This window comes from Dendrobium catenatum, unplaced genomic scaffold (genome assembly GCF_001605985.2).
Source record: "Dendrobium catenatum unplaced genomic scaffold, ASM160598v2 fragScaff_scaffold_156, whole genome shotgun sequence".
Taxonomy (NCBI): domain Eukaryota; kingdom Viridiplantae; phylum Streptophyta; class Magnoliopsida; order Asparagales; family Orchidaceae; genus Dendrobium; species Dendrobium catenatum.
Genome location: NW_021318618.1, coordinates 11,412,416 through 11,429,520, shown reverse-complemented (window position 1 = coordinate 11,429,520; position 17,105 = coordinate 11,412,416). Strand labels below are relative to the sequence as shown.

At 35.5% G+C, this 17,105-nt stretch overlaps 1 protein-coding gene across 1 annotated transcript; it reads left to right on the top strand.

Moving 5' to 3' along the window:
* Positions 1-3,017: 3,017 nt before the first annotated feature.
* On the top strand, positions 3,018-15,992 carry LOC110096227 (MADS-box transcription factor 16). The gene is made up of 7 exons (XM_020822071.2): positions 3,018-3,270; positions 3,347-3,413; positions 3,520-3,581; positions 3,726-3,825; positions 4,422-4,463; positions 15,149-15,193; positions 15,286-15,992. The coding sequence occupies exons 1-7, from the start codon at positions 3,083-3,085 to the stop codon at positions 15,454-15,456; spliced, it is 675 nt and encodes a 224-aa protein (XP_020677730.1). The 5' UTR covers positions 3,018-3,082; the 3' UTR covers positions 15,457-15,992.
* Positions 15,993-17,105: the final 1,113 nt, after the last annotated feature.

The window sequence follows — 17,105 nt, the reverse complement described above, 5'->3', positions numbered from 1 at the left end:
GAGCAAAATGGTGTGGCGGAGAGGAAACATCGCCATATCATCGAAACAACTCGTACCATCCTTCACAAGGCGGCGATTCCCTATAAGTTTTGGCCAGATGCGGCACTCACTTCGGTTTACTTAATAAACCGCTTGCCGTCTCCAAACACAGAGAACAAATCTCCGTTTGAACTTTTTCATCGTATCAAGCCAAATTATGAACACCTAAGAGCATTTGGCTGCGAGTGCTTCCCACTCATACCGGCTAAGTATCGTCACAAACTTCAGCCGACAGTAATAAGCTGTGTTTTTCTTGGGTATTCAGACATGTACAAGGGCTATAAATGTCTAAATCCCCAAAACAATCGGATCATCATGTCCAGACACGTAGCATTTAATGAAACTTCTTTTCCTTTTTCTTTAGCATCTAAATCTACTACTCCTATGCAGATAACTAACATGCCGCCTGGTCTCCTTACTCCTTATCCAACTCAGCAAACACAGCACATTCATGTACATGATACAAGGAAACAAAATCACAGAGAAAACTCCGTGCAGTGTCCCCCACAGCTGGCATTTCCGCAAACACTGGCACCGTCTTCTGTTTCGGAGCCGGAAGTTCAGCAGGGCTCAATACATCCGATGGTCACTAGAATGCGCACGGGGTCTCTAAAACCTCGAAATCGTCTTGACTTACTACATAAGGAATCTTCATCCGACACAATGCAGGATCCTACGTCATACTCATAAGCCAGCAAACATGTGACCTGGAGGAACGCAATGGCATCTGAATTTTATGCGCTTCAACAGCAAGGCACATGGAGCTTGGTACCTAAACCGAACAACTCATCAGTTCTTGGTTGCAAATGGACGTACAAAACAAAGACTCATGCGGATGGTTCCATCGCCAAATACAAAGCAAGACTTGTGGCACAAGGGAATAATCAAGAATTCGATCTGGACTATACAGAGACATTCAGCCCCGTTGCCAAACTTCTGACGATTCGTATTCTCCTAGCTATTGCATTAAATAACAATTAGAAAGTTCAACAACTAGACGTGGTGAATGCTTTTCTACATGGGAATCTAGATGAAATAGTTTACATGAGACAACCCCGTGGTTTTGAAGACACCACAAATCCAGATTATGTGTGTCGTCTCCACAAGGCAATATACGGTCTCAAGCAGGCTCCGTGCCAGTGGTATAATGTTTTCACATCGACACTAGTGGACATGGGATTCACGCACAGCTCTGCAGACCCGTCTCTCTTAATTTTTCGTAAGCAGGACACCCAAATATACATGCTAATATATGTGGACGATGTTCTTCTGAATGGAAACGACACAAGTATCATGGATCAAATTCTGCTCAAATTAAATGCCAAGTTTGCAATGAAGCATTTAGGGGAAGCTCATGCGTTTCTCGGTATAACCATAGACATATTTGATAACAATTTTTTTCTCTCACAGCAACCTTACGCACGGTCCATCCTAAAATCTGCACAACTTACAAACTGCAATAATATCTCCAATCCAACGTGCACCAAAGTTCCTCTGGATCCACCAACGGACAAGTTTCTTTCAGACGTGAACACATATCGCAAAATTACAGGATCCTTACAATATTTAACACTTACGCGCCCTGATATTGCGTATAGTGTAAATCAACTATCTCAACACATGCATCAACCAGATACTCAACACATTTATCTCCTCAAACGATTACTGCGATACATCCAAGGTACGTCTGACTACGACATTCCGATTATCAAATCTGATCTACATCTCATTTCTTTTTCAGATGCTGATTGGGCAGGCGACCCTATCTCGCGCAAATCAACTTCTGGATATTGCTCTTTTCTGGGCCGATCTCTCATCTCATGGACGGTCAAGAAACAACACACGGTGGCTCGATCATCAACGGAATTGAATCAGAATGCAGAGCACTGGCGGCACTCACTGCGGACGTAATCTGGCTTCGAAGGCTTCTATCAAACTTTGGAGTTTTGCAAGCTCTATATACGGATATCTACTACGACAACACCTCTGCAATAGCACTTGCAAACAACACAATGTTTCATACTCGGACGAAGCATATTGAAATAGATCACATATTTCTCCGAGATCATATCCAGTCAAAGATAATAAGGCTTCTTCCCATAAGCACTATAGACCAAACTGCAGACATATTCACCAAAGCTCTCACCACACCCAGATTTCATCAACTCAGAGCCAAACTAACGGTCACTCAGCGACCCATTAGTTTGCCGGGGGATATTAGAGGAAATAAGCTACACAGCAACAAGAAAACCAAGGACATCTGTAGCTGACTATGTATCGTAGTAAACAGTTTCTATAAATAGACCTGTATTAGCTCTGTAATGTATATGAATAATATTTCCTTCTTGTCTTTACTCCTTCTTGCTGTTTGTATTATGAATCCAAATTCTCCTGAGAGAACTCTTCTACAGTGGGATCCACAATGAGGGATGATTGATGAGTGGGAGCTAGTAATTGTGGGTGGAGAAAGCTTTAATAATCTAATTTGATAGTTTTGAAGTTGAAGACCAATGAACTAAATGAATAAAATTATTTGAGTTTTATTTTCTTTGAATATATATAGCCTATGAATTTTTAAAATTATCGGATTTGATAAACTTTACCCCACAACTAAATATCCCCAAGTAATTATGAAATGCAAGCAATTTAATTATAATAATGCTATACTTAATTTTTAAAATATAAATAAATATTTTTGAAAATAGTATTTTAAATAAATTATAAAATATCAAAGCCTTGCCAATAGGGTTTGATATTATGAAGCGTGAATGATAAGGCGACGGATTCTTAAACAGGGCAATGCATGGCACGCGGGGTCGTACGAGCTGCACTTTCGCCAGCGGGGCAATGGCCAGCCATTTCCGGAAACTTCGGCTTTTCGCATCGACTTCTATAAAAGGAAGTCCCGCCGATACTTTTTTCTCAGTCTCATTCTTTATATCATTCTCTTGCTCATCTCTTCCATCGATACCCATTGCTTCTCTTGCTTTAAGGGTTTCCTTTTTTCTTTCTTTTAAGCAGTTGAGGAGAAGAAGTGATCAGGATGGGGAGGGGGAAGATAGAGATTAAGAAAATAGAGAATCCGACTAATCGGCAGGTGACTTACTCGAAGAGGAGGGCTGGGATTATGAAGAAGGCGAAGGAGATCACTGTTCTCTGCGATGCTGAGGTTTCTCTGATCATGTTCTCGAGTACCGGGAAGTTTTCTGAGTACTGTAGTCCGTCGACGGAGTGAGTGCTGTTTTTCTTTGGGATTTATCTTTTGTTAAATTTGTTTATAAGGCTTTTAACGCTTAGCTATTTGCAGAACGAAGAAGGTTTTTGATCGTTACCAGCAGTTATCTGGTATTAACTTGTGGAGCGCGCAGTACGAGGTAAGAGATTTGTTTATGAGTTTTTTTTTTTTTTTTTTTTTTTTTTTTTTTTTTTGGGAGGAGAAGGGATTGATGGAGTTTTGTTTTGTGTTTTGAATGTGAGCAGAAGATGCAGAATACGCTGAACCATTTGAAGGAGATCAATCATAAACTGAGGAGGGAAGTAAGGTGGGTGGTGGGAGATTGAAGGGCTAAGGGAGAAGAGTACTGGAGTGATAAAGCTACTAACGCGTTTACTTGTTTACTTTTGTTTTTTGGCTTTGGGAATTAAGTGTTAATTTATGTGATTTTTTTTTGGGTTGTCGTGAGAAGGCAGAGGATGGGGGAAGATCTGGAGGGACTGGACATCAAGGAACTGCGCGGTCTTGAGCAAAACATGGATGAGGCATTAAAGCTTGTACGGAATAGAAAAGTGAGATCCCAACTATACCATCTATGCTCAGCTTGTCCCATATGAAAGCTCTTTATTGTCTTTTATCAAATTTCGTTGTTTAGGTCGTCTCTTAGCTAGTTTAAGAGTGCATGAATGTTTTTTTCTATTTGTAATTGTTTCTTTTTATGAAATCCATACTTTATTTAATACTAGTGAGTGTTGGTTTGTTTGGACTTTGATTACATAATTCAATGTTGAGATACTAGTGCATGTGCTAGAAATTAAGCGAGCATTTACAAGCAGCAACTTCTGATATTTTAAAGGCAAACTTATATATACATATGCCGGTTATTAGAAGCATGACCGAGTGGTTTGGGGATTTAGCTCCTGATCGAGGCCTGCGCTCAGATTTATCAATAATTTTAATTAATTATACTACGGTGCTCATGTTGAAAAAAAAACCTTGTCTGTTATTCGGGGTGGGTGTGAAGTTACTAGGCTAATGCTTATCATCATACTAATTTCAATAAATTATACTACGTTGCTCATCTTAAAAAAAAAAAATCTTATGTGTTATTCAGTATGGGTGTGATTTTACTGGGCTAATACTTTGTGCATGCCTGACTTTTTGACAGTATCATGTAATCAGTACCCAAACGGACACATACAAGAAGAAGGTATAATTTGGTCCCGGCCTTTTAATTTTTGTCTTCTTCTGTTGATTTTACATTCATTAATTTAATATGCATTCCTTTTCTTTCCTTCTTGCCTTTGAGCCTTGCAGCATCACATGCGACGCATAGAAACTCAATAAAACCTTAACTTGGTTTTAGTATATGCTATTCAATTTCTTAGGTTTGTCCCTTTTGGGAGTGAACAACTAGTAAATCCACAAGTGAACATTGTTACATTAACCCCCTAGAAATAAAAAAATTACATAATAAACATATTTTTACTATAATTCATAAATTTAGCGTAGTTGAATCTAATTAAGGATATGAGTACTATTTTGGCTCATAACTACTAGCTTTCTAGACAAAAAAAAAAAGTTCTAGCTAACTTTGTTTATAAGACTTGTTGGAGCAAAAATATTATGTACGTACCCCTCTTGAAATGGAGAATGCAAATTAATTTGCATATGAAAACTCATACATAGCTAATTAGCTTGTAGTAGAATATAAATATTGATAGTAGTAATGTAATTATGTTTTTCTGTTTTGTTTGTTTATTTTCTTTAATGCGATTAATCAGCTCTAGATGTGAAGTTGATTTTGTTTAAATGAATAAATATTGGTTGCATAAATTAGAGAAAATAAAGAGAAAAAGAATATAAAAAAAAATTCTTCCACTTTAGATTTTAGGGGGTGACATAAGTAGACATCAATAAACTGCTAATATAAGGGAAGTTGAGTGTCTTTAAAATAAGAGAAAGGGCATGCAAAGGGAATCTTAGATGCATGTTATCAAGAGGAATTAAAATATGAACATTGATGTCAATGAAATCCAAGGCCTAGGGGAACTTGAGAAGGGTCTTAATATGATGGTCAAGATCCATATGTTAACGATGAAAAAGAACATGTTCAAGAGCCAAAGTTTTGTAGGAAAAGAATATAAAAGACAAAGTGTTGAGAGGGTCTTCAAAATATATATGAAAGATAAGTAACTCCAAAGTTTACATAATTGTAAAACTTACAATTATAATGTTTATATGGCCTACATAGTCCATAATTTTGACATTGAATTCAATGCTTACCCTTCATGCATAATCTCTTAAAAAAGTGACAAAATTATATGTATCAATTATGACACTGCATTTAACTCTTTCATTATAAGTATTCACCTTTATAATCTTGCATTAGTACTAACGAATCACAAGTTTTCACTTATTTTCTAGGGATGGAAGCTCCCCAAGCTTCTTGGTATATTGTAAAAAAAGAAGAAATTTTGAACCCCTTAGGAATTCATGCCTCATTGAATTTCTTAAGAATAGTACATTGTGCTAATTAAAGAGAGAAAATGACCAATATTTATATGAGAGAGGGGAGCCAAGTGATTCTACAAGGAGAAAAATATAGTAACAAATAGAGGCCATGATATTAATTAGAAATGATCAAAAGTAGAGAGATAGAGAGTGCATAAGATTAGAGGGAATACCATGAGAGAGAGAGAGAGAGAGAGAGAGAGAGAGGGAGAGATAATAGAGGAATTAAAGGAACAAACAGTTTTCAAATGCATTTAATTCATAATAAAATATTAAAACGACAACATCCTTAACTTATATATTGAATTATGAATCGTAATTTAAGTTCAAAATAATTTAAAACATGAGTCTAATTAATATGTTCTAAAATTTTGATTATCTAATTTCAATTATAAATAATCCTAAAATTCAATTCAAAATGAAGTAAGCCTTGGGCTAATGCCTAATAGTTCATACACTAGTTCTTGACCATATATACGGTCACGGGTTTGATCCCTACTCCATACATAATTGCCCATCCCTTCAATAACTCTTTTTAAATTCTTATAAAAATAATAAATTTGCCCTTTTATTAAATATATAAGATATATTTTTGTCCTTTAAAAAATAATAAAAAAGAACAATAATTTAAATATTACAAATTAATCTAATATTATTTTTTGAGATTATTTTTTGTGCAACACATAAATGTTGTTTATTTACAAAACAACCACCCTTCTGCTTCCATTCAACAAATTATCATCTTAATATCAAAATTCAGATTAAAAAGTCGGCATGATTATTTATAATTATTTTGATAGTATAAGATGAATTGTAATATTTGAGATGTAAGAAGGATAATTAAGGCTGTAATAAAATGCAATGTAAACAAAAGATCCATTGTAAAATTAATTATTATATTAATGATATTGCTGATAGTAAGAGCTATATATGATAATGTGTTAGCATGACAATCTAAAACAAATATGTGATACTTTTGAGTTTTGATATTCATCATAGTTATGATATTTATTGAACTTTAGTAAGAATTCTTGATAGATTATTAAGTGAAAAGAAATAGACATGGCCATAAAATTCGATCAAAAGTATCACATCCGCTAAAAGAATCCTTTCAGTACTATTTTAGTTAAATCTTAAAGTATTTGATTAGTACGCACGTACATATCTTTTATTCGCTAAAACAAGTTTTAATGTAAAATTTTATAAAGTTTGTCTTGAGATTATGAAATCCTAACGAAGAGGTGAATATAACATAAAAATTTTGTAATCGGACAAGGAATTCTTCATAAAATTTTGTTTAAAAGCTGTACTTTTATTGAAATGTGGCTAAATATAACATAAAGGGAAAAAAAGATAAAACTACAATAGCAATCAGGTTTTGATTTATATCATGAAGTAAAAAATGAGGGTTTCTTCTCTCAATTGACCAAATAATTGAGTTGGTCACAAAGATTAACTGTCCTGTTTTGGATAATATAGCAATTGATGTCCTATCGAGTAATCTATTGTTTTTCTTCTAGGTGATAGAGTGGAAACTTGGCAGACTCCTCAACTTTGCCGTGTAAAATGATGTCACGCAAGTAGAAAGATTTTTTCCAAGGAAATATGCGTGCTTTCGACCCTTTATTTACGGAAAAAATTCACTCTAAAAATACTAAATAAAAGAAAATTATTAAGCATGCATTTATTGAATATTTGTAAGCTTTTTCTTTCAATTTTCTAATGCAACAATTTTAATTTGGTATTTTCGTCTTTCCACTCTAATTATGATCCAAATGTGTATCAATCTTAATTTTAGCCCAACTATCAATTTATTGGTATTAGTTAACCCCAATTGTCACTCAGTTGGATATCAGTCTTAATTAGGCCCAACTGTCAACAAATTAGTATCAGTCTTTATCTTTCATGTTAACATCCAGCCTTCCATCAATCTTCTCTTGATTATATGCAAATGCTATATTTTTATCAATGCCATATGTGAAATGCAAAAATTCAAAAAATGTACGAAAATCTATCTAATTTATATGTTATGCATTTACTTCAAAAAATCATAGCTTGCTTTTTAACTTATAAAAATTTAATATATTACAGTCAAAATATTTCTATCGATGATATTTATCTAATAACAAAAGTTATATGCTGAAAGTTTGCTAAAAATTAAGGTATTGTAATTTTTGTAAGTTTTGATCAAAGTAAACTGCATAAAACACAAATACAAAAAATCATTAAAATAAAAAATATGATAATAATACATTACAATGTGACAAACAACTTTTACAACAAGACAAACTAGCAAAATTCACTTTAAAGCCTCAAAACCCTAACTTCTCTTTTCCTCTCCCTCTCTTTTCCCTTACAATTTTGTTTAAGTTTCCAAGTCTTTAGCAAAACGAAGGAAGAATGATAATATAAAATAATATTATTGCGGGCTAGAGTATACACGGTGGTAGAGTTAGATTTTTTTTTATCTTAACATTGTACGAATATCCAGCCAAAAAAAAAAAGAAACACCAGAATTTTTATGTGAAAACCCATGAAAAGAGAAAAATCACGGGGCCACACCCAATTGAAATGTTTCTACTACTGTTTGAGTAAACTACAATCGCCTGATTCGTTCTTGAAATTGAGGACGATTAGATTACGATAGTAACAATCGAATTGAAATCTGAAGGTCGGACGAAGTCCAGAGTTTGTCCGTGATCGAGTAGAAATCCGGTGTCAGTTGGAGGTCCGGCAGAAGTCCGGTGTCCGTCGGTAGCTGCGAATAACGGTAGCTGCGAATAAATCTAACGTCAATTGGCAGTCGGGCAGAAGTCCGACATCCGTCGGTAGCCAAGCCGAAGTTCGACAATAATCTGTGGCCCAATATAGGAAATTCATCAATTACCGCCGGTTGTCTAGCCGTCGGTACTAACGACGGTTTATCCGGCGGTTTGGATTAACCGGCGGCCCAACCGGCCGTTATGCAAGCTTATGCTGCCGGAAATAATGGCGGTCACAAAACCGTCGGGTTAACAGTCAGCCTTAAAATTACCGGCGGCTAAAACCGTCGGTGTTAAGTAATTTTATTACCGGCGGTTGGAGCCCCCAGAACGTTGCCAGTAAAAGCCCTAAAATTAACCATCCTGAGCCTACCATTTCATTTCATCTCGTCATCTCTCTCTCTCTCTCTTCGGCCGCGCTCGCCCCTCTCCTCCGCCCGCCCTCTCACGCGACCGAGCTGTCTCCAGCCGTCGATGATCACGCAGGCCGCCCACGAACTCCCCACTGTAAGGCCGGCGACGAACTTCTATTTCCCGAGCGCGACGCCGCCTCCGAGGTGAGCTTTTTTATTTTTTATTTTATGTATTTTTTCATTGATGTTCTCCCTAGACATTTGCGAGAGAATGCATCTTGTTGTATGTTTTTTGTTGATGATATTTTACTTGTATGCGTTTTGTTCTCACTAAACTAAAGGAGGTGAAGGTAAACTCGAATTATGGAGGTCAACTATATAATCTAAATGTTTTCGCTAGAGTAGATCTAAAACTGAATATATGTGGTGTAATTTTAGTAGCAATAGACCTAGTGAGCGGTTTGTGACTTAATTTGGGTTTTACCCGTAGAGATAGAATATGGAATGAGCATATACAAGAAAATGTTGGAGTACCTACAGTGGATGATGAGATTAGAGAGTGTCTCCTTAGATGTATCTTGGTGTATGCTTTTTGTTGATGATATTCTATATGTTGATAAGACTAGAGAGGGAGTTGAAGGTAAACTCGAATTATGAAGGTCAATTTTAGAGTATAAAGGTTTTTGCTTTAGTATATCTAAAACTAAATATATAGAGTGTAATTTTAGTAGCTATAGACCTAGTGAGGGGATTGTGACTTTGGGCGATCAAGTAATTAGTAAAATTATACATTTTAGATATCTTGGATCTTTTATTCAGAGTTATGGTGAAACAGAAGGGGATATTGTCAGCACAATTCAAGTTGGATGGTTGAAATGGAGGAATGAATCAGGCTTGTTGTGTGATAGAAAAGTCCCCCTGAAACTTTAGGGAAAATTCTATAAGATGGTGGTGAGATTTGCAATGCTTTATGGTATTGAATCTTGGTCAATAAAAGAGAAGCATAATACTAAGTTAAGTGTTGTAGAGATGAGGGTGCTTAGGTGGATGAGTGGCTTTATCCCTAGAGATAAAATATAGAATGAGCATATATATACATGAAAATGTTGGAGTACCTCCTGTGGATGATGAGATTAGAGAGTGTCGCCTTAGATGTACTTTGTTGTATGCTTTTTGTTGATGATATTCTATATGTTGATAAGATTAGAGAGGGAGTTAAAGGTAAACTTATATTATGGAGGTCAATTGAGAAAGACAGATGGGGAGGGTATATGGCTTGGGTTCGCAAGGATTTGCTTATGAGGGAAGTTCATCCACTTTAGTATTTTATGATCCAAGTGGAGCTGAAGAAACTATATGCCAGAGGGTTGCAACGCTGACCAGAGAGATTGAAGAAATGAGAAAATTTCAAAATGAAATACAATCAGAACTGCAATCCTACATAGATGAAAATCAAAAGAAGAGAGCAGCCACATGCATCTCCAGACAATGAGGATACGAACAAGGATTAACACTTTTTTATGTTTGATGAACTTATGATGATCTGATTGTAAACTTATTTGGTTGAACTTATTAAACTTAGAATTTGTGAACTTGGTTAAACTTGTGAACTTTGATTTCATTTATTATTTTGTTTGGTTTTACTTATCTATATATTTGTGATAATTGATTGACTATAGTGGCGTGTTGTCCAAAATTGTTATTACTGCTTTATGTGCAGGTTTAGAGTTTAGAGTAAAAATCTCTCAAATAGAGGGGAGGCTGTCAAATTTTTTTTCAGATGCTACAGGTTTCCGGCTGCCAACCGGCGGTTAGGCCGCCGGAAACGACGATACCGAACGGCTGATTGACGCCGTAAGAAATGTACTGTAACTTCTGGTATTTTCCGGCGGTCTATCGAAGATATCCGACGATTGTCCGGCGACACACCGGCGGTCATACCACCGGCAATTCCTCTGGTTGTAACAGCCGGTAAGCCGCCGATAAATATCCCCGACGATTTTTCAACGATTACCGACAATATTTTTACTGTCGGTTTAATGGCTGGGCAACCGCCAGTGAAACACCTGCAGTCACCGGCAGTCATACCGCCGAACGATAACCGGCGGCACAACCGCCGGGAATTTGTCGGTGACAAAAAACAGTCGAAAATACGTCGCCGACAATGTTTTCCGGCTTTGTTTTTTCCGGCGGTTTGAGAATTGCCGAAAAGCCGCCGGTTTTTTCAAGAACCGCCGGAAACTATTAGTTAACCGCCGGTCCAGGCCGCCGATAATAGATGAATTTCCTAGAGTGGACGGGCTTAAGTTCGGTAGTAGTCGAGGAGTCTGGTGGCAAGAGAACTCAAGTTTATATTATTCTTTCTCTTCCTTTATTCCTTACTTCGGTCCTCTTTCATGAGAAATGAGCGATCAATTTATTGTTTTCAGAGAGTGGTATAGCCAGTAAATAGGATGAATATAAATGGTAAGTTGAGAATGGTTTGAATGTATGACAGATGTTGGTTCCCTTGATTGTGGACCGTTGACTGGACATTTAAATGTCTTTATGATATCAAAATTTGGCGATCTTGGGCTTGTTGGATTCGTCTCGTCGAGCTACTAAATTCGACTATAAGCATGTTATGTTTGAAAATTGTTTGGTAATCCAAAATATGGTTTGAACCTTCTAAATGTGCTTCTAGTATTTGATTTGGACACATTTGGGCTTGAATTGAGTTGAATTTGGTGTCGTTGATTTTTGAGACGTTCAATTTGATTATAAGTTTGCTGAAATAAGAGTACGGATGTGTTAGTTTCTTAAGGATTTTCACCAGTGCCAAAAAAATATTAAAAAAAATCATGCAATTAAAATATTATAATCTCAATGCTATGAAAAATACGGTTTGTAATTTAGACTTATAATGTCTCTAGAAAGAAATTTTTTTATCTTGGTCAAAATACAGGTTATTACAAGGCGAGCCTCTCGCGGATTCCCATATTGGGTGTGGGAGCAAGGGCCAATGGATTGTTGTGATTTAATAAATTCATTTAAGTTTTTTTGTGGATTTAAAATTATAAAAAAATATCATTAAAATAACACAATATATATTTTTAGAACACTTTGGTAAAGTTGGTTTGCAAAACATACATATGACGGTTCCTAAACCCCTACTTATACCAATATGTGTCAATTTGTTAAGGATTTGTACCAATATCAAAATATTAATTAGTGCAATTAAAATACTATATTATCCATGCTATGATAGTTTTTGATTTGGACTTATAATAATCCTGAAAAAAAAAAAAATATATTTGTTTGGATCAATATAAGGGCTATTACAACTAGTCTCATGCTTATATGCCTCCTTTTTTGAAGGCATACACTTTTGAGAATCAAGTTATATAACTTGGAATAATTAGGTTCATTTTACGAGCGTGCCACTTCGTTTTGGTGGCTATCAATAATTGGTTGTTAATTTATAAAATACCTTGGTTCCATGATAGTCATCGTATTTCTTTGCTCTAAAAGTCGATTATTTGGTTGATCCTCTAGATCTAGCAATATGACATCAATAGGAGGTAAGATAAGATTTCTCTTACCTCGTCATCTAATATTAATGAAGAATTGAACAACTTTAGATTTTTCATATCCCCTACTGAATAGATCTCCATATTAGCAAACACAATTGAATGACATGCGTTGTACCTAATTTTCTTCATAATTTCAAAATTGTCATTTCAAATTAGTTTAATTTTATGCCCTAAACTATTTCAATCTCTCATTATTGATGTGAAGCCACACATATCTTATTCTTCAAACTTCTTATTTACTTGGTTTGATTATGCTAACATTTCCAACGATTTTTTGATTTGACGATTTATGTCTCTACCTCGTCGTGAATGCTTCTAATCTATCTAGGATTTTTGGTTTATTTGTAGAACTTTATCCTTGTTCCGGAGGTCGGTCATTATTTTTATCTAAAACTCCAACTTGAATGGACTTTGAGGTAGAAATCCAATATATACTTCAAATGAAGCTTGACTTACTAAACTATATCTAGTTTGTTGAATGCTAATAAGAAATTCGACACTTATCATAATTCCTTTGATGTCTTGCATTAGATGCTCATAAAAGGTGCATAATAAATTTATTCTTCACTATATGGCCCTTCATTTATATAAATAGAAGCTTGTACACTTTAGTTTTTCATAGTATTATTCATTATGGTTTATAATGATTTCAAAAAGAGGGCGTTCAAATGGAACAATTATTACGTCCTCGGACCGGATGCAGAGGAACATTCGGTCGTAGGCAAAATTCCGCCTATACCGAGGTGTACCGAGTTTTTCCAAAAAACTTGGTACACCTCGGTATAGGCGGGATTTTGCCTACGACCGAATATTCCTCTGCATCCTTACACCGGACCAAATAAAAGTTCGTTCAAATGGCATCACTTGAATTATCACCGCCTTAATTTGAAGGTCCTTTTTAGGGATTTTTTCAAGTTTGTATCTGATGGTAGCCAAATTTTAAATCCATTATATAAAAGTACTTTGATCTGCTATGTAATATCCCAAGATTTAAATTTAAAAGAATTATAAATTTTTATCTATTAATTTATCTGTCAGAGTTACTTAATATCTATCATTTTAAATAAATCCAATAAAAAAAATTTAAAATAACGACCTTCATAGCAAAGCAGAGCCCCATCAATAAGTTGCATTATGTGCTCCATTGCTGATTAGAGCGGTAGATCCCTTTTACCTGTTTACAAAGTATAGGAAAAAGTCCTGTAAGAGTTGGTAACTTGCAAGCTTAATGGCCTTAGGTATTATCAAACACAAAGGAAGCAACAACAGCGTCGTCATGTGTTGTTATCATTTCATACTAGGGAAGTACAATACAATTAAAATATGTACCTTTTTTTCTTTTTAATTGAGGGAGATGAGAACAAGATAGAAAAATGGGAGTTCTGGAAATACTTTAGATAATTATATATGCTATATTTTTAATTCTAATTTTATTATTATCATTAGAGCATCTCCAACCGAACGCCAAACGTGCATATGACGTCGTTCAGTCGCTCCAATCGAACGACAAATCTTCCGCCATTTATTTGCGGGTGAACAGTGCGACGTCAATATTGATGTTGCATTGTTCACCCACGCTATTTTGCTCTCTCAACCGGATTTTACGAAAAAACACGCAAAAGGGGAGAAGGATCATTACCTTCGCAGAAGCATCCAAAATGGAGTTCGATTGGAGCAGAATCACGACATTTTGAAGTTTTGCTGTATTTTGTCGTGAAAAATCGCGTTCTCGGTTGGAGGTGCCCTTAGTCGTAAATGACATCATGCTCCTTAATTCTTGATTTCCTTGTTATCGTAATTCGTGCTTGAAAATATAAAAGCTCGAAATGCTAAAATAATTAAGTATATGCAAAATCTTACTGCACAAATTAATTAAAGCCCTTTTAATATGGGGAAGTCAGTTTCCATGGACTGCATTTTTTCTCTTCTGATCAGTTATTTTGATCAAAATCTCATTTTTATTACGTAATTGTAGTTCCTTGTCCTTGATTGTTTCTAATATAATCCTTCTGATTTTGTGACAAGTTCTGATCCAAGTAAACGCCAAGCAAGTTGCTTTGTGATATAATCCTTCTGATTTTTTTATTGAGGCCCCCACAATATAATGGGTTTAAAAAAAGAAAAAATTGTCATCTTTATAAGATTGCTAGGATCCTTTTCTTTGAGAAGATTGTTTAAAATTTTTTTTGGGAGGAAGCTAAGCCACATTAACTGCCACATTCCTAACAAATCATCTTCCAAGTAGAATTTAACAAAACAAAACACCTATTTGGTGGTTAGGACATTAAACAAATTTCTGGATGTCCAAGTGGTACTTAAATAATATATTATTGTCAGTTGTTTCTTTCTTTCCTTTGTCATTCTATTTGGCAAAATAAATTTATAAATCTAGAGCATGTTAGCTAGTATGAAGGGTGTCCCGATCTGCCTGACAGTCCATAAATGATCTCATGTTTTGCTTAATGGATAAAATATGACATATGTCATACATTGAATGGTCAACATATTTTTTAAGCTTCATATTTTTAGTCAACATAAATTCAACAAATTTTACCTGCTAATCAATCTATAGCCATTCATTATAGCCCTTAAATTTTATTAATTTCTTTTGTATAATAGACCTTACGAACGTGCAATCTATGCATATCAGTAATCAAATTAACACCTTCTAAACCTCTTCTACATGTGTTGCAGTTGAAGAACTCGCAAGAAACACACCGAAACTTAATGCACGAAATGGTAAGTTCCCCAAAAGAGCATCCAATTAATGACATATTCACTTCATCTTGCAGTTTGATTCAAGCATATAGATTGATCGAAACTAAATACAGGAAGTTGTTGAGGACCATACAGTCTTTGGGTTCGACGATGATTCGAGCAATTATGAGGGCGTTCTTGCCCTCGCAAATGGAGGGTCTCACATGTACGCCTTTCGTGTGCAGCCCAGCCATCCAAACCTTCATGAAATGGGATATGGCCCGCATGATCTTCGTCTCGCTTGATATATGCGTAGTAAGTGCACACGAACAAATGCATTAATTGCTCCATGTTCACAAAGCTATATGATCTTTGTTCTTGACATCCAATTATTGCAGAACTAACTGTAGCTTGTTCTTATTTAAGATATAATTCTGTGACTAAGTGCTTATGAAACATGCAATAAAGGTTTGTCCCAGACAAATTAATTTATTTCACTTTATTTGTTTTTTTATGTGTTTATTGTGCATTTGATAGATAATTGAAAGCATTTAACACCTTATTTGTTTAGTCAGTTCCTTCATTAGATCATTTAGGGACAATTTTATGAAGTTAATTTCAGCATTCAAATTGTTTGCATATCTTAAGCTTCATTTGTGACAACTTTCTTACTACTACTTAAAGCAATTTTTTTAATTTTTTACTAAAAGCGGCTTTAATAAGTGGTAAGAAAGTCGTCCCAAATGAAGGCTTAATCTTTATTGCGTTTGAGAGAACCTTTTTTTTTGTCATTAGTTTTAGAATTTATTTGGGATGAATGTTGCATTTTATAGAGTTTATTATAAAGATGCTATGAGAAAAATAACTTAACTGTTCGATTAAAAAAGCAGCTTCCAATCATCTAAATTTTTGAAAAATATTGAAAAAATAATAATAATAAAATGGTTGTCATTTTGAAATTATAGTTACTGTTTGAAAAACAAAATAGCACCCTATGAATTATAGTTACATTTTTTTCACGCAATATAGGGTGCGTTTGGGACGTCTGCTGCTGTCGGTAAAGCAAGTTGTGAAATTATTGTACATAAAGCTATTTTCTTAAATTGCTGTATAGAAATCAGTCAATGTTGTTTGGGTAGTACTACTGTCGAACTGCTGTGCTGCTGCTGTTTGACAACAAATTACTTTGTTACCCTTACATATATGAAGATGAATAAAATTTGTTCAAATTTAATTTTTTAAACTCTTTATGTGATATAAAATCTAGTTATTTTATTACTTTATACATATAAATACTATAATTTTTTTCAACATTTGTAGCAGATGAAAATAACGCTGGAATATGGAATCCTTTGTACGGACGTGTAATGATTTATCCATTTTACTAATATAACTTTAAGATGAGCATTGAATAAAAGTTCAGAACAATGGTAAAGCAGTGACCATAGTTTGTGGCTGCATAAACCTTATTCCAATGCAATAGACTTTACCTTGATATCCCATGGAAACAGGATGCCGCCAAGCACAGAGGCGACAGATCCACAGAGGAGTGCGAACGAGGCACTGACGATGAGCAAAGCGAAGCCAGTCTGCGAGATCTGCGAGCAGCGCGACCGCGATAGGCAACAGTTCCGATGCTGAGCTGCAGCGATGGCGACAACGATGAGGACAGAAAAAGGTGGGGAGAGCAACGAAAGGTGAGAAGGAGGGCGCACAACTCATCTAAGAGCCGCGATTGATGCTAGGGATCGCAGCCCATATTTAAATAGGAATCCTAATCTTAACCGGGAGAAATGGAGAGAAGATGGTAGAGTCGGAGGAAGGCATGCGGGAGAAGTAGCGATGAGTGGAGGGATCTTTGGCAAATCGGCGCGCATCGGAGAAGGTGAGTCGAGATGGATGAGCTTGAGAAGGTCGACGTTGGTCTTTAGCAAACATTGCGATTGGGCTTTTC

Coding starts and splice junctions, on each gene's coding strand:
- LOC110096227 (XM_020822071.2), top strand. CDS start 3,083: ATGGGGAGGGGGAAGATAGAGATTAAGAAAATAGAGAATCCGACTAAT. Junction 3,271..3,346: donor TACTGTAGTCCGTCGACGGA/GTGAGTGCTGTT, acceptor AGCTATTTGCAG/AACGAAGAAGGTTTTTGATC. Junction 15,194..15,285: donor GAAACTTAATGCACGAAATG/GTAAGTTCCCCA, acceptor AACTAAATACAG/GAAGTTGTTGAGGACCATAC.